Below are 26342 nucleotides of genomic sequence, written 5' to 3'. Positions count from 1 at the left end.
AATGAGTTGATTGGTTTTTATCTCAGACATAAGTCAGTCTGTTTTTTTTGCATCCTCTCTTTGGTACACCATGTGATAATAAACATTTTGCCTATTCAATTGTATTATTCAACTTCTTGGAATAACATATACATATGTTATCTTCTGGCACTGTAATCCTGATGTTTTCAAAGCATGCAGATTTGGAGAACTGACGACTATGATTACACCAAGCAGGTTATGTGATGGTCAAAAAAAATTATGATTTCTGAAATTATTATGTATTTGGGATGCGCGGAGGTCAGATTACTGGTCCGTATATGATCTTTTATCATGTTAATGCTGAGGCGCATACTTTGTGCTTGTGGTCTCATATGATCAATATAAACATGAAAGCTACAGATGCTGCAGTCATATACACCCCTTAAACGAGTTATCACTTTACAGCACATGAACCATCCGGTTGTGTGGGGACGTGATTCTTACATATATTTATTGAGATTTGTACCAAAACAGTTGTTTTTCTCTTTGTGGTAATCTGAGTGTTTGTCTCGATGCACCTAATAGTGAAACGTCACAACAGAGATCTTTCAGGTATGTAACAATCCCTTTCAGTAGCCTTGCTTGGGAGCTCAAAACCCAAATCAGTGTTTGTGTAAACGTCACATTTACAAAGTTACAGAAATTGACTTGTAGACTACACAGTTAAAAGTTTATACTTGTAAGTGCGACGTTTTATGATTTTTATGTACTCGCGCTTGTCGTTTTCCAACAGTTGCCTTAATGGTGTTGTAATGTGTGTATACAGTAAGAATTCATACATTACAGAAAAATGTGGCCTTCTATTTCCATTTTGCGGTATATTTTTGTCTTCTGTGTAACAATGTTTTTATTTGTATTGTGTACCTTTAGCCTTTCTAAATAGATTGCGCGAGAATCAGACATATTGGTACGCTCTGACACTTTCTGCACCACTTTTGCCTGACATATTTTGGTGTAAGTTAAATATCTGAATGCTTGGTGGAAGTGAAAGCCGGTATGTTCTAAATATGGAGGAACTAATTTACAAGCCCTGTGCGCCTCCGGTGCGTCACGTTTTATGATGCACCAGCGGCACATAGCGCAGACTCATATCTGCAAGGCCACTTTGCATGGCTTTTCATACGTGTGTAGATATGGTGCAAGCCAATGCAGTACAAGCCGCTGCGTTACTTTACACTGTGTCAGGGAGACATTCTATGGGCCTTACACTGTTATTTACATTCTGCAGCACACAAAGAAAGAGGAAAAAGCCTCTATGGATTTTTTATGTGCAGGAAGGTGTCCCTGACAATCCTGTCTTCAACGCAGGAATCCCTTCACCATTGTGAAAGGATGCCTGGATTGGCGCTAGGTAGCCCATTGTGCGCCAATGCAGGCGGAGAGGACAGAAATGCACCATATCTTGTAGATATGGTAGACTTCAGCCCTTTCCATGTGGCGTACCATTGCTGTGCTGCCCTGCGTGACGGAACTTGTAAATATGCCCCGATATATTACTACTGTGTGAGTTGTGACCTAATTTCTATTGTGCTTCTCTGACTATAGTGGATTTGCAATGGGCTGATGCAAGTAAATAAAACGGGTGCGTGTTCCCCTTTTCCCCTAGTTAAGGTAGGTTAATGATAGCTACATCCTTGCACACTCCCGTAAACTTTACATGTAAGTAAAGTATGGCTGTTCTGAATCCATTGCACACGTGTACCTACCGCTTATGTGCTTCCAATATGTTGTTACATGCATATATAATGCTTTAGGTATCCCAAATGCTAGGCTAACCACTATTGCAATATACATTTTTCCCCACAATGGCCTTTCTCTTTAATCTAACACATTAATGAAAAAAATAAAGACTTTTACTTGACTTTATTTTGTGCAGGGTCAGATTGGCCTTTAGGACAATCTGGCAGTGCCAGAGGGCTGGTCTGACAGGTCTGTATCTAAGCCTTTTTTTTGGCTGTGTGAGGGCCTATTTCATAGTTTGGAAGGCGGGTTTTTGCTGCTGATTTCCCTGAGGATAGCAGAAATATGCTCTGCAGCAATCACAAATGCACTGAGTCTCCCAAACCTTGCAAAACCACAATACAGTGTGTTTTACAAATTCAAAACATCCCCGATTTACATATATGGACCAATTTTTTAGCAAGCTTAATGGGTGAAGCGAGCCACTTTTATTTTGGTGCTTGGGCACATTTTCTGTCCCAGTGCGACCTTTATTGTGTGGTGCCTTCCAAAATTGATTTTTAAATGAAATTCATTTATTCATTCAGTTGTGGTTCTTCCGTGGGAGCGGAGCGGTGTCACTCCCCCCTGTACTGCTGTGCAGAAAATGTCAGAAATAAAATGGTAATAAAATGATTTTATTGCCATTTTATTTTTCACGCTTTTTGCCAGCTAAGTGCAAAGGCAGGGCGGGGCCAGTTTGTCACTGTTGCCAGTGATTGGCAGGAGTGAGGAGTGGCCACTTCAGTTTGAAGTGCACATGTTGGTTTGGCTGGCTACCTTGGTACAGCCAAACCGAAATGAGCAATTCAAACCTCTCCAACCCGGCTGTCTTGGACACCCGGGTTGGAGAGAAGGTACAAGCATACAGTGCATTTTGGAGCGTGGAGCCGACCCGCTCCAGCCTATCAAGACACTTTTTATCATGCTGCTGATCTTGATTGGATGAGGGAATGGGCTGTGGGCTTTGCTCTCCGAGGACGTGCTGCAGAAGGAGGACGTGCTGAATGACATCATAAGTGTCTTTTTTAATATTTATATTGGTTGCATGTTATGTGTGTATGTTATATGTGTATGTTATGTAAGTATGTTATGTTATGTGCATATATTGTAGTTTTTTGCACCCATCCGATTTATTTTACTGCCAGCTGCCACTGGTTTTATTAGATAAACGTCACACATATGCCTGGAAAAACCTTTGTGGATCTATAAAAATGCACTTTATTTGACTGGATTTGACCTGGTTACCTTTCAGAATACAAAGCTTTCAGTAAAAATTAATGGGTGAAATTAAATTAAAATAAAAGTTTCACAGAGCATTTTGAGAGACATTACCCCTTTTTGTTTTGCCAGGGCATAGACTGTATTTTTCATGGTGTCTGTTGCAACGATGTCAGAGTTGTCTCCATAGAGATAATCCTTCTTTGAAAGTAATGTGAGCTGAACATTGACTTCCAGTTCTTTGATAAAGTGCAGCTTTCCTTGCCTTCTGATGTGGAGGACCTTGACGTTGTTCTTTCCATAGGCAGTACTGGCAAACTCCACATTCTGGTCCTGTAAAAACATATTTGGACACCATTACAACCTGAAGCAAACCACACTGGCAGTTCTGCCTCCCTTAAGTCACATTTTCAAAACAGTAGCTTTACAAATACTTCATGGGTGCCGTTGGCTAGGCAGACTCTGCTTTTTGTTAAATTCAACATTTTAATGTCTGGCAAGAGAAAGCTATAGCTGATTCCAAGGGCTTTTGTCATCAATGCAAACTGAGAGAGGGGGCTGTGGGTCATCCACTGTTGGACCTGGTCCTTTTTGCAGGGATATCCCCAAACTTTTTGCCTTCTTTCTCCTCATTTTTCTGACCTGTTTATGTTGGTTTTAGAACTCTGGGTGCTTTACCACTGCTAACCAGTGCTAAAGTGCCTATGCTATCAGTCTAAATTGTATTGGTGATTGGTTTATTCATGATTGGCCTATTTAATTTACTAGTAAGTCCCTAGTATAGTGTACCAGGTGTGCCCAGGGCCTGTAAATCCAATGCTACTAGTGGGCCTACAGCACTGATTGAGCCACCCACATGAGTAGCCCTGCAAATGTGCCTCAGGACGGCCATTACAGTGCCTGTGTGCAGTTTTAAACTACCATTTCAACCTGGCAAGTGTGCCCACTTGCCAGGCCCAAACCTTCCCTTTATCACCTCTAAGTTACCCCTTAAGGTAGGCCCAAGGTAGCCCCATGGGCCAGCTGCAGGGTATGTAAAAGGTAGTATGTAATGGTGTGTTTTACATATCCTGATAATGAAATACTGCTAATTTCGTTTTTCACTATTGCAAGGCCTATCTCTCCTGTATAGTAACATGGCGATTGCATTAAAATATCTTTTAAGTGTAATTTTCCATTGGGAGCAGATAGAGACCTGGAGTTTGGGGTCTCTGAACTCACCATTTAAAAATTCAACTTTTGGTGAAGTCGTTTTTTGAATTGTAAGTTTGAAAATGCCACTTTAGAAAGTGGGCATGTTCTTGCTTAACCATTCTGTGCCTCTCCCTGTCTGTGGACTACTCGTCTGGTTTAGGATGAGAGATGGGCTGTTTGTGAATTCACTCAAAGACAGTCACACAAAGGGAGCTGAGGTGTGCCCTGAATTTCCTAATGAGTCTTTCTGAGCTAGAGTGGTCGTAGGAGCTGACTCTTGCACCTGACTAGGGCCTGTCCTAACATAAAGCAGTCTCCAACTCCCTTGAGTGTGTCTGAGCAAGGGCTGAGTCTTGTGCACTACAAACACTTCTCTTTGAAGTTTGCCTACTTCAAAGACAGAAAGGGGCATAATTACTTGACCTCTGACCACACATAACTAGAACACTTCTGGACTAAGTACATTATGCCAGGATGAATAACTGAATGCTGTAGGAGAAATTGCCACTCTGCCTGTTGCTTTGTTGTGCTGTCCTGCTACTTGCTGCTTCTGTCCTGGGAGTGAAAGGACTGGACTTAGTTTTCTACATCCTGCTTTCCAAGGTTCTCCAAGGACAAGGTACTGTCCCTGGGGTCCATGGGATTCTGTGACTGGCCGAACACCCTCCCGAATGGTGTTGGACTGTTGGGAATGACTTTGTCAAGACTCTGTGATAGCCCCTGTTGGAGTTATTATATTTCTAAGTGCTTCACTGAGATTTAATCTTTGGAAATTCGTATCTTTACTTGTGTATATTGGATTTTTGTTGTTTTGGTGTTCTTTTACTCAGATAAATATTGGCAATTTGTCTAAATTGGTGTGGAGTACTTTTGTGGTGTTTTTACTGTGTTACTCTGTGTGAGTGTACACATACGTTACACACTGCCGCTGTCAAAAGCCTACTCATGCCAAGCTACCAAGGGGGTGAGCGGGGGTTATCTTAGCTGTGTGATTCCCTTACCCTGACTAGAGTGATGGTCCCTACTGGGACAGGGTGTAAACCACTGCCAAGTAGAGACCCCATTTCTGACACCACCCTTCAGCAATTGTTAGTTTCAGATGTCGTTCACATTTTGTCATCCCATTGGTGTGTGCAATTATACACTTTGCAATGGTGATTGGGAAATAAGTTACCATCAGGATTGTATGTAGGATGTAGAGTGAAACTTGAAATTGAGCAGTGTTTCTTTTTATTCTCTGTTTTCAAAATGTTTCACACAAAAAGTGCATTGAGAATATACGCTGCACTGCCTGTGCCTTCTACTCAGTTCACTTGCATTTTTAAAATACACTTTCAGGATAAACTAGATTAGGAAGTAAATAACAGCAACTCCCTTCTCCCTTCCCATAGGGGCTGGGCTTTGCTGATTGGCTCTCTGAGTCCCAGGCAACTTGAGCCCTCCTCCCACATCTGCCCTGGCCCCTTAAGTTTATGGAGGGAACCCCAAGACAGACACCTCCATTTTGTGCGCCCAGCTTTTTGCCTGGCCCTAATACAACTCAGTGCTCAAGGATTCCTAGGAGACCTAGGTAGGGAGCACCAGACTTTTCTGGGAAATATTATTTGTTTAAAAGTGTTTTCTACTGCTACACATGCCTGTTTACTGTAGACTCTCTGTGTTTCAGGCAGCTTACCTTTTTAAAGTGTCGTTTTTTTAGCCATGACTGTTTGAAATTTCTCTCATAGTTTGTGGCAAAAGACTGCATATATCCACCCTCTCTTTTGTAAGTAGGAAGGCCACATAGAACTCAGTGGCTAACCAGAGTGTGTTTAGGAGGCTACTTAATCTGTGTCTGTGATTTAAATTGTGTTTAGAAACTGTCTGCATCACCTGTTTTTGCCTTGAAAATGCAAGAGTGCGCGACAAGCAGCCTTTCAGTGTTTTTTAGTCCCTCACTTACCGGGAAAGTAGACTCTGCTAGCTTGGAAGTGTGGATTCAGCCGGTCTGTATCCAAGGATATTCTGAATAGAGCAGCAGCTCCCTCCTCCCTTCCCACAGGGGCTGAGGCTTCAGTTAACCTGGCCATTATATAAGTATCTATTGGGTGTTGCATATCTTGTTGTGATAGGTTGTTGGGGTTGGTCTTTCTATTGGTTTAGGGATTAGGGTTTGGTACTAGGGTTGAGATTCCTATTGGTTCATGCTTTATTAGGGTTGGGGTTGTGATTGGTACTAAGGTTGAGGTTTCTATTAGTTTCTGGGTTATTAGGGTTGGGGTTGTGATTGGTACTAGAGTTGGGGTTCCTATTGGCTCTTCTTTTAGGGTTGGGGTTGTGATTGGTTGTCAGGATTAGGGATATGATTGCCGAATAGGGTTGGGTCTCCCATTGGTTGTGAGATTTAGGGTTAAAAATCTGATTGGCTAGGGTTAGGACTAGGTTTCTATTGGACAGTAGAGCTATTTAAACCTAGGGCTCAGGGCATCTCAATCCGGGCATCGAGGCGAAGGGCAGAAAGGACAATGGCATTTGCCTGTTTGGACCTGTTTGGAACAGGTCGTGGCTATGGCCAGAAATGCAGCCCAATTATCTATTGACCAGAAGGGACCTCATTCCCTACACATCTGCCAACAGCCAAACACAATATCAGCAAAGACAACCAACTCCTGCATCACAAACTGACCTCATACAGATTGCAATGTCTCATCAACCAACACAAAACACCATATACCACACCTATACACATATCCACCACAACTACAACAGTAAAACACCTTCATTCTCACGCCAAACACTACTCTGTCCATTCCTACTAACACAACCTGCCATCACCCACACAACACAAAACCACATTATACATTACTTTTAGCCATCCAGATGCACACTCCCTGTTCATACAAACCAACAGCACTATCCTCTATTTGCTCCTGCCAGACCCCCTTTTATCATGACAGTAACTAAACCCAGCATTCCAATACATCATCTCAAAATACCCCTCCCCTCTCTTCACCAATTATACACAACCATACAATCCTCACACTCCACCACACACATTATCTCTTCCAGTCATCACAACTAACACAAACTCCCCTGACACAGATCCATCTCCTCTTACACTCCTCATACACTCATCTACAAAACACATCAGCACCCCCTGTAATACTCTAATACCACTCACCAGCACTAACTCACATACAAATCCTTCACAATAAACCACTACATCAATATCCTCTCTTACTATTCCACAAAAACAATACAGATCACATACATCAGCACATCAAAATTACACAAACTTTCATTATACTTTCGTTCACACCCACTCCCACCCTTATGACTACGCAAAGAATACAAATCCTGATCAATCTTTACCCCTGCATTCTCACTCTTCACAAACATCTACCACCAGCACCCCAGCACAGCAATATGCATTCACCCGCCTCTCACCCATTGCGCAATTTAGAGCCTTACATTATGATCCACATGCTCCTCCACCACCCCTAACCCATACTCCTTCCACGCTAAACAGACGCAAACAAAATAAACAACATGACACTCTTCAGAACTTTGCATCCCCTTCTCTATTACGTACTTAGGATTCCCTACAAAAAAAGTACATTCTTCATGTCTCTCTCAGCCACCAAATCCACCACCAACACACAAAGACCCAACAAACTGCCTCATAAGCCTGCTGGAAGAGGAACACTATATTGAAAAACAGGACTATTGTGACCCTCCAACAGTTATTTCAACTAACAACACACCTGCTACAAGCTCAAAATATACTGCTCACCCATCTCCTAAACAAAACAACTCCACCCCTAACACACTTTTTCTAAACTGCCAGCTCATAAATGCTTGATCACTCTCAAAAAACAATCACCACATCTACGACTTGCTCACAGACTCACAACCTGACTTATTATTCATAACAGAATCATGGTTGGGAGATGACATGGCCCCAGTGTTGCATGAAGCCGTTCCTCCGGGCTATCAAACCATCACACAAAACGGTAGAGGCAAGAGACAACATTTCCATACAAGGTTGTGAAGCCCTCCTCACCATATGCCACCCTACTCGAACTTCCTCTTGTAACTTTCTCCTCCTTTACAGACCTCCACCTAACTACTCAACATTCCCAGACAATTTTTTAGATACAGTCTCAAACCATATTACATTATACTCAAACCTACGCATTCTTGGGGACCTAAATATTTGATTTGACAAACCTAATATGCCCCATCCAAAAGCTATCACCACTGGCCTAGTCGCATTGAACCTGCATCAGATTGTGCACAATCCCACACACATTGCTGGACACATCCTAGATGTCATTTTTGCTAAGCCTGAGCTAGTTACCATTCAAAGCATCACGCCAATGACATGGTCAGACCACCATTTGATAACTTTCCAACATAAAACACCACAAATCAACACACCCCACTACTACTTACATACATGCACCCATCGACCATAAAGCAAACTCAATTTTGATGACTTGGAAACACAACTAACTGACAACACAGATCTAGATGCAATTAATTCTGTTAAAAAACTATGAGTGGCTACAGGAAGCTTTTGATATCCTAATATCGCTCAGAAAAACTAAACAAGACAAAAGAAAACTAACAACGTAGAGAAACACAGAACTTAAAATGATAAAGCAACAAATCAGAAGGTTGCAGCGGACCTGGCTTAAAACAAACAACATTCAAGACAACCTGCAACTACAAAAACTGAATATATAAATCATTTATCAAAATAGCTAAAAACAGTACTACTCAGACAGAATTCAAAATGCTAAATTTGGAACCAAAGAGTTTTATCAAATTCTCAATTAATTTCAAAATCCTAAATGCACGGAAGGACGTCATCCCAATACTCAACATTTCACAAACAAACTGGCAACTCATTACACAACCAAGGCAGAAACATTGCACTCCTATTTAAAACAGAAGAAAACCATCAGCACCAACCCTTTTCCTAAAATCCCCTCTAAAAATACACCAACCAATCCTCCACAGTCCTTCAAACAAGTATCACAAGGTGAATTTCTGGATTTGGTCAAAACAAGAAGGCTTTCTGGTTGCCCTTCTGACCCTTGCCCACCACACATCTTCAAGAACATTATTTTATCTACTTCTGCTGTCACACCTGTAAGAAGAATCATTAACAACTCTTTAACTACATGAACTTTTCCTGAAGACCTGAAAAAGGCGTACATATGATCATTATTAAAGAAAACAAACCTAGACCCACAGGACCCCAACAACTACAGACCAATCACAAATGGACCTTTCCTAGGCAAACTGATGGAAAGAGCTGCATTCGCCCAGATGTCACAATTCATTGAAGACAGTTCCATACTTTCAGACTACCAAACTAGATTTCCCCAAGAAGAGGCACTGAATCGGCACTCATTGCAATCTGGGATGATCTTAAAAACACAGTTGACGCATTGGAGTTACTCACTACTTCTCTTGGACCTCTCGGCTGCCTTTGATATGGTTTACCATGACACCCGAATTCAAAGACTCTACGAAGCCGGCATAGAAGGGACTGCTCTCGACTGGATTACATCCTACCTTCAAAACAGAACTAATATTATCCATTCTCCCCCCCTTCTCGTCCAAAACGTACCTCACAAAAGCAGGTGTCCCCCAAGGATCAATCATCCTACCTTTGCTTTTCAACATCTACATGATATCTTTACCAGAACTGATCAATGATTTTCAATCCACATGCTACAACTATGCAGATGACACACAAATACTACTTAAATTGGAATGTCCCAAAGACATTGAAAACTCACAGATCAGTGGATGACTTGGAGCCATTTCAAACTAAGGCCCATATTTATACTTTTTAGCGCCGCATTTGCACCGCTTTGTGACGCAAAAGTGGCGAAAACTTATAAAATACAATAGTATTTTGTAAGTTTGCGCTGCTTTTGCATCAAAAAATTACGCAAATGCGGCACTAGAAAAGTATAAATATGGGCCTAAATGCCTCCAAAACAGAAATACTCATATGTAGTGACTGGAAAAAGTATGACCCACTGTGCACCTGGACTGATGATCTCGGACCACCTTCTCAATTATCCAAGGGAATTAAAAACATTGGAATTACCACGGACTTCAAGTTAACATTGAATGCCCAAGTGGACAAATTAGCACAAACAAGCTTCATCACCTTGAAGACTCTACGACACATCTTCCCCCACCCTGGATTTCCACACAAGTGCAGGCTACTATCTCTCTTGTAGTATCCAAACTGGATTATGCCAATGGCCTCTACCATAGATCATCTCTATCTATTATGAAAAATCTACAACGTATTCAGAACTCCACTGCCAGGCTACTATTACATGTAAAGTCACAAGCCCACATCTCCCCTGCCTTGAGAGCACTACACTGGTTACTCGTTGCCAGAAGATCCACCTTCAAGCTGCTTTGTATCACCCTCAAAGCTATGCATGGAACAGAACTGCTTTTTATCAGAAACAAAATAACCAAATACATTCAACAAATAAACCTCTGTTCAAGATTGGCACCTTGCCTTAGAACACCACCATACAAGAAAAAGACTATAGGTGGTACACCCTTCTCCATTCAAGCAGCCAAGCTATGGAATTCATTACCCCCAAATATAAGATCCATAGATAACTATCTTGTCTTTAGAAGACTACTGAAGATTTGGCTCTTTCCTTCATAACCACCATGTACAAACAGCAATGGACTGCATATGCCTGTGTTGATCAATATTTTTAATCTGATTATGTGTATATTCTAGATATTTATAGTTCTTTAGGAAATAAGTATCGCTACCATGTCATAACAAAAGATTACACACATACTGTTTAAACCTGTTGAACAAATGTATATTCACTCACGGTTGAATATGTATATGTGTATGTATGTGTGTGTGTGTGTGTGTATATATATATATATTTTTTTTTTTTTGTGTTATTGTCGCAACATTGGTAATTAGTCTGTTGTCTATGTTGGTGGTTGAAAGGATATGTAATATGCAAATCGAACTAGCTTTCCCATATGTAATCAAGGCTACGGCGGAAACGCGTTGTAAGGAGACTTTTTGCTATTTCTTAAATAACGTATCAAGGAAGTGACTTTTATATATATATATCAGCAAGTTTGCTCTGTGTTCAAAGCCTAATCACAAACAGGGCATCACCGGCGCGCAGGGACAAAGCACCCTCGCAAATATTCCAACAGAATTCTCCACTTCAAGAGATGCGCCGTACGCCAAGGTTAGCAGCAAGGTGAGGCTTTTATTATTTCAAAAACCAAAAGTGGTTTCCTGACGCGTTTCAGCCTTAATCATAGGTATCTGGTTCTCCTGTTTAAAAATTACCAAGTGATGTAAACGGCCATCCTTTTATCGTCTGGCCTTAAAGTCATAGAGTCACTTTTACTCTCCATAACATCGCATTTGTCTTGAGTAATTTTTAAACAGGAGAACCAGATACCTATGTACCACAGTCGTAATGTGATGGTCGGACCGCCACTAGGCAGCGGTCCGAGTGTCACTGCGAGTATGGCAGTCTTAAGACTGCCACACTCGTAATGAGGACCTTAATATTGAAACCTTGCTGCTGATTTCAGAAGAACCTCTAGTAGCACCTCAAGGTACTGCAAACTGTCTACTCACTTCAGAGTGACATCTAGTAACATACTGTGATACTTATGCAGCTGACAGCATATAGAGGAAGGGACAGATAAGGAAACTAACATTGGGGAATTATGTGGATGAGTGTAGTGTCATCACCAAAACAGTATGCAATTTACACATGAAAATACCTCAATGCAATATTAACAAAGGTTAGGTTTGCAAATAGATTGTGACTATAGTATTAAGTGATGGCTATGGAGGATTAGTGAGTACTTAAAATGCGCATAGTCGATGATTATGAACTGTGGACTTTATCAAAAAGAGGTAAAGAAACCATCAAAGATTATGAACTGATCATTAAAAAGGTTAAAGCTGAAGATTATGAATTTTAGAAATTGTCAGAATAGGGGGGAAAAGACATCCAAATATATTGAATTCGTAATTGGTATGGTAGACAACAGAATATGTGTATTTATGGCATTTGTCTTAAGCAAGAAGTTCTAGTTCAGCTCTGATCTGGAAAGGAAGAAATTCACAAAGTTCAATGGCAGCTCTAGTATTTTTGGTCTCACAGAATGAATACATAGAAGAGACAGTAGCACTCATTTTATGAGATAGCATTTAATCTTCTGTTGGAGCAGGTGCTTATGTAAATGAGTCATCCTTTGCATAAGGCAGGTCCCCTCATTCCTATGATGAAATATACTTTAATATAATGCATTCTCATAATCTGTTTCTAAAGCATGCACATGGGCAAAAAGGCTGGAGGGGGAATTTTTAATGACCAGCTAAATGCTTGTGGATACGTGGGAGCAGTAACACACATCCCCCTCATAGAGACTCAATGGCTCATCCAAAGACAGACCATGGCTGGAAGGGTCCTTTGATTCAATTCCATGCAATTAAATGAAGAAGGGAGAGAAAATGGCAGCACAGGTGAGAAGATTGAAGAATACCCACAATTGGCTTACTCAAACAAACAAATACAAGGTAATGAAATGTTATGTTGTGAGAAATTTGGCTGCTGGTTGAGAGGGTTGAAGCCCTGCTTAATCAACAGCCACAATCATTGTCAGTGTGAACAGCAAAAAGTCACTAAATTAACCTGTGATTAACCCTATGGTAGCTTCCTACAAAAACAGACAGGCTTAATGTAGAGCCAATGCGTAAAATATTCATGCAGCACACAGACTGTAATAAGGTGAAAACAAAATGGAAGAAAAATTCCCAAACCAATTTAGAAAAATAGAGTAAAGTGTAATAAATTATTTATCGCGCACATAACAAAAAATCTAATCAGTAGAACTGGAGCTATGCAATTTGAAAAATTTCAGGAAAGTGCAGCACCTAAATGCACATAGCGGCACTCGCAGTTATCTGTTTGTGTGAGACCGGGTGAAAGTCACAAGTTTAGGCCAATTGCGATGAAGATCGGACAGGATACAGGGATCAGGTTACTGTCACTGAAAAAATTACCTTCTAAAGTCTAGTGTGGAGAGTTCAGTTCGCCGTGGAGGAAGCTGCGAGGAGCAGGAAGATCATTGCAAGAGGTTGTCACTGACAGGCGAAGAGCAGGCCAAGCATTGCGCATGGTTATAGCTGTAGCACGACATTCCTGTCAGTCATTGCGGACAGACGCCGCTGGATATTTATGTTGGTGGTGACCCATGGCTGTCTATGCTGTAGTGCACAGTGGGGATCACGTGTTGCAGGTCTTCTCTGTCAGTCACTGTAGTGAAAAGAGTCGGCTTCATCGGAGCTTGGCGCTGGGGGTCACCACTGGTGGCAAGATGTTGGCACACACGTCCCTGTACATGATTGGGATTTCTCCTACTCTTCAAGGAAGACCTCAACTGATGTCACGTCATAGGTCTAGGTCCTAAGGGGCACCTCTTGGGGATCAGGAACTAATTCCAGCATAGGTCAGCAGGGCTCAGGCAGATCCAGTTGCAGCAGGTCATCTGGGCAGTTGCAAAGAGACCTCTGGTGCTTGTGTCTCTGTAGCTCAGAACAAGAGGTCAGTCATCTGATCCTTTGAGTCACTTTAAACAGGGGTGAAGGGTCCAGGTCCAGACTTTCTCAGCCAGCAGGGCATGCCTCAAGTAGCAAGGCAACAGGGTACCTTTCTTCTGTAGTGTCCACAGTCCAGGGATGTACTGAACAGTGGGTCTGAGGGTCCCCTTTGTATACTTTGTGGCCACATTGAAGTGGGTGCATTATCTGGAGTTTCTTCCTACAGAGGTTCTGGAATTGCTTGCCTTCCTGCCCTGATCCCAATCTGGCTAATGTGAAGGCCTTTGTGTGTGAGTTAGGCCATTGCCTTTGACGTTCCAGAGTGGTAGGTGACAGCCCTGCCCCCCATCCTGCCAATACCCAGACCCTCTATTGAGATAATTTTAAGGAGGAATACAAAAAGGCCAACTGCCAGCTACACCTAGTCATGTGATCCAGGAACAGGCTGCAGGAATCAATGGTTAGGGCAAGCAACGTTTGAAAAGTGGCATTTTCAGAACTGTGACTTAAAATACAACTTTACAATTACAGATGGGTTGAATTGAAATTCCTCAGACAACAAACATCCCAATAAAACATTATCACTTATTAAATGTAGTAAAGTACTCAATGTCACACTATAGGAGAGGTAGGCCTCACAGTAGTGAAAAACAAATTTGTGAGTTTCTTACTACCAGGATATGTAAAACTTAAAAGTACATTGTTGCATGACCCAAGTAAGGTTTCAATTTTAGATTCACATATTTAACTTGACATTGTTTTGACTTTTCACATAGTTTTCTACTAACACGCACATGTGCTGCTTACACATTTTATTAGGTGTGCACATCTGGTTCGGGGACATAAATCAGTTAGCAATGACTTTGTTTTCCTTTTCTGTGCTCGTTACGAAGCAACCCACTTTTGCTAGACAAAACAAAGTGCCTGTTCTGCACCTCTGTGGCACAGACCCTCTCCCTATTGTACTGTGACAATCATTGAGAAGAGCACTTCACTCCAGCTGATCATGGAGCCGCTGTGAACTGTGACCGAGATGTATCCCTGCTGACTCCGACTTCCATCCTGCTAAGGAAGATAACCTGTGCACTGAGACTAGCTTCCTGCCATCTAAGACCAAGATATGTGGGGGTAAGCCATCTCAACTGAACTGGCAGAAGGGGACTCCCTTTATGCTCTCTTTAGTATAATATTAAATATAGACAGAAGTAAGCCAACATTAGTAACCATTAACATGGTTAAATTATTCATATTGTTTACTATTCTAACAATGCAGATTACTGTAATATGTCTTATCTTTCTAATAATCACAGCTCATGCTTGTTATGCAAGAATACGATCATTTCAATAAATGTTTTTAAAATGCATTTTCATATCTTTCCTGCGTTTACCTTTGGCATGCATGAGTAATCAAATGAAATCTGTTTCCACTGATTTCTTGGGAACCAACGTGTCATGTTCGAGGTTGCCGACAACATCTATTTCCCTGGTAAGTCTAGGGGTTTGGATGTGGCACAGTGAGCTAGCCGAAACAAACCAACAATTACTGATTTTGGAGGTAGACTAAGTCCCTATATTTTGACATTCTTGTTGTTATATACTAACCTTGTAGGAACTGTATAACAACATGTCCCACTTTTTAATTACAGTGTACCCTGCCCTATTGGCTGTCAAGGGCCTACCTTAGGGGTGACATACATAATAAAAAGAGAGCTTAAGGCTTAGCAAGAGAGTTACTTTGCCTAGTCGAATTGGCAGTTTCAAACTGCCAGCAGGCTGCAATAGCAAGTCTGAGACAGGTTTTAAAGGGCACCATATGTGTGTGGCACAATCAGTGCTGCAGGCCCACTAGTAGCATTTAATTTTCATTCCCTATGCTCAGGTAGTACCACTTTATGAGAGACCACAAGCACTTGATCACTGGTCACCAGTGGTAAAGTTTCCAGAGTCCTAAATACCAACAAATATGTGTTAAGAAAATAGAAGAGGTGAAGGCAAAATGTTTGGGGGTAACCCTGCAGAAAGGGCCAAGAACAACAAATGTTACATATCACGTTATGTTATGTTACGTTATGTTATATTATGGTTATGTTTATAATACACATTGTACCTGGGAGGGTATCCAGGTCTAAGTTGGCAGCTCTGAATATAATAAACTAATTCTGTGTCTTACAGTGGAAGAGGACCACAGTCCCTTGGAGAACAAAGTGAGAGGTAGATGTTTTGCGGAGAAGCAAGAGAGTCACCTAATTTGGAAAAAAAGGACAGTCCAAAGACAGAGACCAAGCATTGTGAAAATGTGTCAACGTGTTTTGTTTCTACCAGATAACATATCTGCCTCATAATTGTTTTTTTTAATTCTCTATATAAACATCCTTTCATTAATGGTAATGTTTCTCATTTAAAAGCATCACATTGTTAAATAAGATGCTTTACTTGGCACCATACAGTGATTGAAGGAATGCTTGAAATAATCTCAGCCACTGGCAACTGTTTTGACCCTGGTGCCAGTGTAGACAGAGATCTGCCCTATGCAAACCAGCCTTTATCCTCCTCCAATAGAAAGAGTCTGGTCTAAATGGCCAGGTCAGGTTCCTTCCAGATGGGAGCACAAGCAACCCCAAATCGATTTCAACCTACTTAGATCTATTCCATAGAATGCTGTACGACCCAACATGTAATATTTATGTTAAAAATAACCACAGTTGTAATCCATCATAGTGGCAGAGATGGTTGTGAGCTTTGCAGCTTGGCTTTACCAATAAACTTGATAAAGACAACACAAAGAAGCGTTTATGAGTCTTAATGAATATTACTACTCAACTTACTATGGCGAACGGCTGCGCGGAGCTGTAGAAGAACCCACAAAGTATCAGCACAAGGAGCTGAACCACCAAAATATTCACATCTAATAAAGCAAGAATTACCCCAACTACGATCAACTGGAACTTTGTAAACGCATGAAGAGTAGTGTTTTGCTTTCACAAGCTGGGGAATAGGGAATAGGAGTGCTTTGGCTCATTCGTCAGGCCCTTGCGTTTCATGACCCACTGCATTGCAGTGCATGCGTTCCATAGAAACAGTTGCACACAAAAATTCACATGTGTGCGTAATTACGTAATTGCCATAAGAGGTCATTTTGCTTTGGAAAGCATTTTTACTGGCACCGAACACCAAAAGCACAAGCTTATGTAGAAAATGTTCCACTTTTCACCCATCAACCATTTAAAACTCAGTACAAATTTCAGCAGTGCAAGACTCAGACATGAATTATGACCATCAGTGATACGCTCAATGTTTTTAAGTGTCACAGCAGACACTGATACACACCAATAAACACAAGTAAAATGCACATATGTACTATTTCTAGAGTGCCAACTGTTAACACAGGCTAGTGGAAGAGGGCATGAATCAGTGACGAACACACTCTGAAAACGTGTCTTCTGCCAGTGATGCACACACTGACAAGCAGAGTCAATAGTCAGTGATTGTCACGACAGTTAACACATTTAATTGATGAGAGATCTTAAGGATCAGTGAAACACACACTAATATAGCGTACCAACAGTCAGTGATGCACACACTCATAAACTGCATCAACAGTCTGTGATAGTCACAACTATTAAATACTACTATCTGTTTATTATTGTTAATATTATCCAAACAGTTGGCCAGTAAGTTTACCCATTTTAAGGTGTGGTAAAGCCTATATATATATATATATATATATATATATATATATATATATATATATATATATATATATATATATATATATAAAGAAACTGGAGGTTAGATTTGATATACAACCGAGCATTGTGGTACTACGCCATACATTTTTTAAGAGAAAACTACTGACTGGTGAAAATGTTGATACCTATGTTTCCACACTCAGAAGATTAGTTGCTGAATGCTATTTTGAGAACTTCATAGATCGGTTGGTTCATGACCAATTCATTAGTCACTGCAATAATAAAACAATCCAACCAAAATGTTTATTCTTAGGTAATCTGTCATTTGATGATACATTATGCATCGCTAAAAGCATAGAAACATCTCAGATCTCCATAAAGGAGTTGGAAGACAAAAACAACGGAGTGGCTATTGTAAAACACAAAGACAACAAAGTTGTAAGTAATTGTAGAACTTAATAAAGTAGAGAACCACTGAAATTGCACAAAAATAACTTTTCGAAACAAACTAACGTTTGTTTCTCGTGCAGAAACCCAGCGCATCCCAAGGGTGGATAACCCTGTCCAGCAAAATCGGTCATGTGCAGAAATTGCAACAGGATGGGGCACTTTGCCAAGTGCCTACCCCCTGTCCAAGCAAGGACCCTCACTCTAGTCAGGGTAAAGGAGAATCACCCTCGGCTAACCTACGCTCACCCCCTTGGTAGCTTGGCTCAAGCAGGCAGGCTTAACTTCAGAGTCTAGGTGTAAAGTATTTGTACCAACACACACAGTAACTCAGTGAAAACAATACAAAATGACACAACACAGGTTTAGATAAATAGGAAATATTTATCTAAACAAAACAAGACCAAAACGATAAAAATCCAACAAACACAAGTCAAGTTATTAATTTTAAAAGTAAAATAGACTTAACTCCTTTTGTAAACAGTACAAACACTGTTAGCATTGAAAAGTACCTGGGTAGCGTCAAAATAACACGCACAGGTGAGTGTGCGTCGAAAAAGGTTAGTGATGCGTCGATTTCTCACCCACAAGCGAGACCATGCGTCGTTTCTCCTTCAGTAAGAAGATTGTCCTACAGGTTTAGATAATCCATCAATAAGGAAGAGGGGTCATTACTAAGTATTTGGTTCGTCACTTTAATATGTAATTTTTACATTATTGTAGCTTATCAGTTGTACATGTTTGTTGTTACATAACACTATAGACTGTGAGATGTTTTATGTTTCATCTTCTTACTTTTTGCAGTTTTATATTGTTATTTTCAGTATCCTTCATTAGTTTTATGCTTAGGATTTTAGAAGTTTTTACAGGGGAATTATACAGTTGTTGGTTGCGTTTAAAGTTGCTATTGCTTTTTGTTGTAAGGGGAAGAGTCATGTAGTTCTCTAAGTTTGTGGCTAATTGTATTCTATGGAATACTCCTCCAGTATTCCATAGAATGAAGTATGACCCAACATGAAACATTTACGTTCAAAATAACCACAGCTGTAATTGATTGTAGTGGCATAAATGGCTGTGATCATTGCAGCACCGCTTTACCGATAAACTTGATGAAGACAACACAAAGAAGCGTTTATGAGTCTTAATGAGGATTACTTCAGTAGCGTCTGACAGTGATTCTTGAATAAAGCTTTCTTGAGGTTTTTCTCTTGGTTCAGAGGAGAATATAGGTTTATCACTTAGAGATAGTACTATGTCTAAGGAAAGCTTACAAAAAGAACATGAAGAGGTAATAGATGACCGGGTCTTAAAGGTAATTGAGAAGATTATGTCAGAGGTCCGCATTAGGATAGAGAGGAGATTGGATTCTATGCTACAGGCAAGCGGTATTTGTTCTGAGGAGGAGGATTTTTGGTTGTTAGGTGAGGATAGATCTCATATAGAGAAGAAAGGTAAGGTGTCTAGAAAAAGGAAGAATATTAAGGTTTTGAAAATAGATGGAGGTCTCCTGAGTCGGAACAAGGTTCCTGTGAATGCACAGGCCAAGATAGTGTTGTGGACACACATAGTGGGTGTATTAAAAGCCCAAGAAAGGAAAAAATAAAATAAAAAAGGTACATAAACATACAAAGGTACAAGGTTATGAATCCTCTGGCAGTACGGAGGTAGAGTTATGTGGCTCTTCCTATTTTTATTCTGAAGATCAATGTGTTGAAAAATCAACAAAAAAGGAAGTCTTGGAAATGAATAAGGCGATGGACACTAGTATTTTGATGGATCCTTTCGATGAATACATGTTTGACCCTGTGATGATCAAGCATACATTAACTCCAGAAAGGACACCTGCTCTGCAGGTGGCAGAATATGTTCAATTCTGGTTAAGGAGGGAAATTCCAAAGGAAGTTAGGGTAAGATTGAGGTCGAAGTGTTGTAGACCTTCTCTGACAAATAAAGTAATGGCAACTCAGATGATGGATGCTAAGATTTTAGCCTTTTCAGTGGTCTCCAACCTTTTCTGTAATGAGAGCTACTTCTAATCATTGAATATCATCATGAGCTACTGAAGGCCAAGCAACTTGGGCATTGTTACCAGACACTCCCTCGCTGACTTTACACCTAATGTCCATGGAGCCTGATACTATGGTTTGAATGAAATCCTATGTCCTACGACAGGGCTGCCATGTGCATCAGTGTGTGGTTAGTAGGGATGTATGGACATGTTTGTGAATAAATGGGCCATATATGTATGAGTGGCTGAGAACCTGTGCTGTATGTACTTGTGGCACCATACCTTTCACCATACATAGCACCATTACATGTACAACACAAATATACAACCATTATTTTTAATGGGAGAAATTTAAAGTACATAAAAATGGCATATTTTTCTGCACTTTGAATTTTCCCCATTTAAAAAATGGCTGTGTTTTTCAGTTATAAAGAGGACAGTGTGTCTACCACCTACTATGAACAAAATGCCTCCTGTGTGTAAAACCAACACTTTGAAATGGGAGAAAATTCAGCTAAAGAGTTAACTCATGTTTATATACATTCCACGAAACAGCATTTTAACTTTCTCTCATTTTATTTACAAACAGCAGGCCTTTTTCTCCCAGCGACATGTAGTTATGGTGCCATATTTATAACAGAAAAAATAGTCATTTGTTTTAATGAGAGGAAGTGAAAGTGAAGAAACATGCTTTATAAAACATTAAGACTTAATTGGCTTAATTGAAAGCAGAGAAAAACAATAAGACAATGTTTTAACAAAACATTTTTCTCCACTTTAAATTTCTCCCATTTAAAAAAAATTACTGTGTTTCTTCAGTCATAAATATGGCACTGGATACACCAGCCACTGGGAGTAAGATTATTGCTGTTTGTAAACACAACACTTTGAAATGGGAGAAAGTTAAAATTCACTTTAATTTTTTCTCAGATAAAAGCATTCAGAAACACCATTTTGCTCTCCAATATCGAGTTTGACAACTTTTATTTAGGAGTTAAATACCTCTTTGCTTTAGTATTGAACCTCTGTGGCCTGCCAGGGTCATAATTCTGAGTGAAGCACTGCTCATTATCAGGCTCTGCTTTCTACAGCCTAACAATAATGTAAAATAAACACAGTCTTTACTTAACTTTACGAGCAAAATGCAAGACTTTTTTTATTGCAGCTCTTATTTTAAAAATATACTCAAGGCTGGGTGCTACTCTGAAGGTTTCTGTGAGCTATTGGTAAGCTCACGATCAACGGGTTGGAAATACCTGCTTTATAGGTAAAGGAAGTCGAAATCCAGACAAGGAGCTAGACAAAGGTTTATGAAAGTACCAAGAAAGATCACTGGACTGAATAGGTCTGCTTACAAAACATTTTGATATGACGGAAGAGGCACATGCAAACAAGGAAGGTTTGGATGTTGAAGAGCTGAGAGAATGGGTACAACGTGTAGTTTGACTCTTGGGTAATGTCAGCACAGCAATTTCTATAGAACGCAGAAAGGATATCGTACTTAACACTGACCCAAAATTAGTGGACTTGGCAAACAATGAGGACGGTCTAGCATTGAATGGTCTTCTTTTCAATTATGCATTCATTAAAGAAATGTCTAAATTTGTGGGGCTGTTAGTTCCATACAAAAGTCACAGAGAGATATAAATAAAGTGTTCACTGACATTTTTTTGGATGGGTCAGGCGCTCAAGGGGCTAGTCAAGGAATCACAAGGAATTATTTTGTTTGGGGATTCAGACCCTAATTACAGTACCAAGGTTCAGTACAATCAAGCAGCTTCTATCCTCAGAGATCCAGAGGAAGAAGATCTTGCTGCACCCAGGGAACAGGCAAGGTTAGTCCGTTTTGTTCTCCCATTAAAATTGGACAGCAGACTTGCTCAGATTTTATCACAGCTGGGTACAGAAAACAGCAGATCCTTGGGTGTTGCAAACAGTGCAAGCTTATCACAGATTTCACTGGAGAACGAATTCAATCTTGTGTTCTAGAAATTTTAATTTCAGCACCCATTTGACACAGTTGGTAGAAAAAGAGGTACAGGAATTGTTGGAAAAATGAGCAACAGAGGAAGTGCATCAGGAATTGGCTGGATTTATTAGCAATCTTTTTCTAGTGGAGAAAAGGGACAAAGAGATGCACCCTGTGATAAATTTGGGTAGTTTACGATCATTTCAAGGTGGAAGGGATGCATAGGTTAAGTGACATTCTTCAAACGGGAGACTGCTTGCCTACATTTGATTTGAAGGATGCGTATCTTACAATCCCAATATGGGAACTATATCAGACATTTCTGCAATTCAGTTGGGGCGGGAATATTTGGAAGTTTGTATGTCTGCCCTTTGGTCTGTTATCAACCCTGTGGTGCTTTACGAAGGCCCTTCGGCCAGTGGTTTCTTTTCTTTGTGAGAAAGGGATTTATTTAATTATTTACTTGGATGACATTTTGATGATGGATCAGGAGAGGTTGAGAGTGAAAGCTCATACAGATTTGGCAGTAAGTTTGTTGGAACGTTTGGGATTTGTGGTGAACAGGAACAAATCAAGTTTGGAACCGAGTCAGGTGACTCAGGTTTTGGGATTCTTACTAGATATACTAAAAGGGGGGTTAAAACGTCCAAGAGAGAAACTGAAGAGGATAGGAAAGGAGATTCAGAGAGTTCTGGATATGGATTATGTTTCATTGCAAATGTTGGTTTGAGTAATAAGGTCGTTATCCTCAACAATTCCAGCTATTTTTCCTGGAACTTTGAGCTATTGGGCACTTCAGAGGCAACTCATGTGAGAAGTGGATGTAAATATTCAGTGACAATTAAACTTACATTGGAGGGGAGGGAGGAACCTCAGTGGTGGCTGTGGCATATGGAGACATGGAATGGCAGACCAATATTTGGAGACAGTCCAGATTTGGTAATAGAATCAGATGTCAGTTTAGATGGTTGGGGTGTCCGTTGTGGTGTTGTGTCAACAGGAGGGTGCTGGACAGAGGAAGAAAGAAGGATGAATATAAATTGTCTGGAGCTGTTAGCAGGGTCATTTGCCATAATGTGTTTCACGAGCAACAAGGTGAAGTGTTCAGCTCTTCTAAGGATGGACAATGTGTCAACAGTGAGATATGTCACCAAATTGGGAGGTCCATAGTTGAAGGATTTGGCAGGTCTGTCAAGGGTGTTTTGGAATTACACCCGAATGAAGAATGTATTGGTGTAAGCGGAACATATTCCAGATCTGAGCAATGTTGAAACAGATTGTTTTTTGAGGAATTCTCAGGATTCCACCCATTGGAGGTTGAAGAGGAAAGTGTTTCTGAGTCTGGGGTTCTTTCAGGAGTGGATTTATTTACAAACAGACTAAATGCTCAAGTGAGGAGATTTTTCAGTTGCATCAGGATCCTGAGTCAGTGGGAGAGATCTACATCCATATGTATTTACTCTGTTTTCAATGATTACTCGGTGGCTCTAATGGTTCACAAATGGAAGGAAACAGTAGTGGTGGTAACTCCACTTTGGAGGTCTCAGGTTTGCATTACTATTGGAGTTGTTAGTGGATTTTCCAATGTTGTTGTCAATGTTTCAAGGAATACTAGAGGGCTCAGAAGGAGAAACACACATTAGGGTGTTGACAGGATATTTGAGTTTAGTGGCTTGGAAAATTGTCAGGAACGTTTAGGAGGTGTCAGGCCTTTCAGCAGAAACTTCAGCTCTCTTCAGGGAGTCTTGTGTTCCAGGAACAAGGAAAATGCATACATTGGCTTGGAAGAAATGGGTTTGCAGGTGATTGGAGAGTGATTTTGATCCTGTTTTAGTGGATGTAGTTGAGGTTGTGAATTATTTGACAGACATGCTTGCAGAAGGTTTATTTTATCAAACTAATAATATTCGTAGGTCTGTTATTGCAGGAGGACATGTTCAGATGTTTTAATAAGGAGACGTATAAGAAGCAGTAGATCTGCAACACCACCAGTGTCTAGATATAATTCTGTGTGGGAGGCATTTACTGTTTTGACACATATTGAGAGTTGGGGGCAACATGGTATTCTAACTTATAGGGATTTGTCTATGGAGTTAGCAGTTTTGTTGTGTTTGGGGTTGTTTCAAAGGGTATATGACTTTAAAGTTCTTGATGTAACAAGCAGCATTTTTACTCTGGAAGGGGTAAGTTTTTATTTAACCGTAAGAACCAAAACTAGTTCTAAAACTATGTTTTATCCATTTTTTCATGGTAGAGAAAGTTTGTATATGATACGTTGTGTTAAGGAGTATGAAAAAAGAACTTGATATGTGAGGCCTCTGGGTGTGTTACAGTTATTAATTTCTTTTAAGAAACATTTTAAAGCAGTGTCTTCTCCCACTTTTGCCGGATGGGCCAAGGAGATTATTTTAAGAGCAGGTGTGGATGTCTGAGTGTTTGGGGCATATTCTGTAAGAGGTGCGGCTGCTTTGAACACTTTTTTAATGAGTAGTGCGCTTCAAGACATTTTAAGGTGTGCAGATTGGTTGAATGATGAAACTTCAGAAGGTTTTATTTCAAACCAGTTGAGAATGCAGCATGTTGTTTACTTGAAAGGTTTTAAACTTGCATAATGTTAGTCTTTGGTCTTACCCTTTGGTCTGGCCGTAAAATGTTGATTTTCCACAGCATGGTGAGCAGAAAATCTGAATGTTATTATTCACACAGAGACTGATAATATCCCTCGCTTTACTTCTTCCATTGTTTCAGTTACCCTGAGTCATCTGAATGTGCTTTGTTCCATTGCAGCAACTCACCTGTATTGGATGCTGTCCTGGCTATTGGGAACCTTTTTGGCAGTAAAGACTTGTTCAGCTTCTGCTAGGACCTTAGCTTAAAGATTTTGCTGTACAAATGGCAAAAGACTTTGTCACTATCTAGCTCGGCGTGGATAGCACTGTGCTGATCCTATGCTTAAAAACTTTGCTAGATAAGCAGACATTTGAGGTGAGCAAATCTAGAGCGTTGCTGGTGTTGCAGGGTGCTCCTTACTAGAGCTGCTCTCCACCTAAATTTGGGAATTCCTAGAGTTCTCCTTTTTTTTTTGCATAATTTATGCGTCACTCTAACCCTGAAAGGGCCTTGTTTTGATATATATATATATATATATATATATATATGTATATATATATATATATATATATATATATATATATATATATATATATATTAAAGGGAGGAGGTGTGTGTTGTTTTATTATGTTTCTCTATTATATATTTAGGACTATATTGATACTTCAACTGCATCGAATTTGCGTCAGTTTTTAATGCAAATTCGATGCAAACCCAACTCCATATTTATATTTTGATGTTAGACACGTCTAGCATCAAAATATGGGTGTTTGTACCATTTTCTGGATGCGGGCACCTACCTTGCATCAATAAGGTGCAAGGTAGGTGTTCCTATCTAAAAAATTGTGCTATCCCCATAGCCCCATATTTATCCCCCGTGCTAAAATGACAAACGGGTGGGAAGAGGGGCTAGGTAATGGCTATTTAACACCTTCGTCAGACCAGGCGTTGGGGGCCTGTGAACCCATTTCCATGGTTAAACACTATGGAATGGGTCAACAGGTGCCCTCCCCAAGCCCCAGGATCACCCCCACCCACACCAGAGGGACACCAGAGGATGGGGGACCCCATCCCTGGTGAGTAGGGTAAGTATAGGTAAGTATGTTTTTAATATGTGCTGGCCAGTGGGCATGAATCCTGTCTTTCCTAAGACAGGAGTCATGTTTTTGGTGGTTGTGCATCAGGACATGGAGCTAGTCTGGTTAGAGGCATTTTTTTCCTCTAACCAGACTAGCATCCTTTTTTGACACACAACCCCCTCCTTCCCTACCGCCACCTTCACCCGGCTAGCGTCTTTTCTTAAGACGCTAGCCCAAGCTTAGCACTGGCTTGCGCCATTCCTTTAACATGGCGCCCGCTGGCGCTGTGGAATGGCTCAAGCCGGCACTATACTTATTGCCACAAAACTACTTTTGCGCAGTTTTGCAGCAAAAAGTATAAATCTGGGCCTGAGAATCATGAGACCAGTGCTGATAAAGCCATTAGAAACTCACACTTAGAGCAAACTACACAGAGCTCTTTTTCCAGTACATAAAGTGCAGCAATTTATACGTTTGCCAAAGCTGGAGCCTCTACAGTGTTAAGACCTAATGGGAAACGGTGCCCTTCCTTGAAAATTGCGTAATAACAAAACATTTTCGGTAGTTGCAGAGGACTGTCATCCATCAGGGAATGCCGGTCCCCGTATGAACCTGTTTGACCATAGATCTAAATTTTGTGTAAATAAATATCTATCGTTTTCGTTTTTTCTATGCGTATTTTTTGTTTATTAATATCTTCCTCGTACTGCATGAGTAATGAGGATGTTTAAGTACACAAAACAAAAAGAATGGAGCAACA

At 40.4% G+C, this 26342-nt stretch overlaps 1 protein-coding gene across 2 annotated transcripts in view; it reads right to left on the bottom strand.

Moving 5' to 3' along the window:
- The window catches only part of LOC138294197 (uricase-like), a 188491-nt gene that overhangs the window by 84353 nt on the left and 77796 nt on the right, over positions 1 to 26342 (bottom strand). For both annotated transcript variants that reach the window (XM_069233357.1, XM_069233356.1), the window contains exon 2: positions 3076 to 3294. In XM_069233357.1, the coding sequence (XP_069089458.1) occupies positions 3076 to 3294 (219 nt within the window). The remainder of the gene's footprint in view (positions 1 to 3075; positions 3295 to 26342) is intronic.

This window comes from Pleurodeles waltl, chromosome 4_2 (genome assembly GCF_031143425.1).
Source record: "Pleurodeles waltl isolate 20211129_DDA chromosome 4_2, aPleWal1.hap1.20221129, whole genome shotgun sequence".
In the NCBI taxonomy this organism is placed as follows: domain Eukaryota; kingdom Metazoa; phylum Chordata; class Amphibia; order Caudata; family Salamandridae; genus Pleurodeles; species Pleurodeles waltl.
This window is presented reverse-complemented; position numbering and strand designations above follow the sequence as displayed.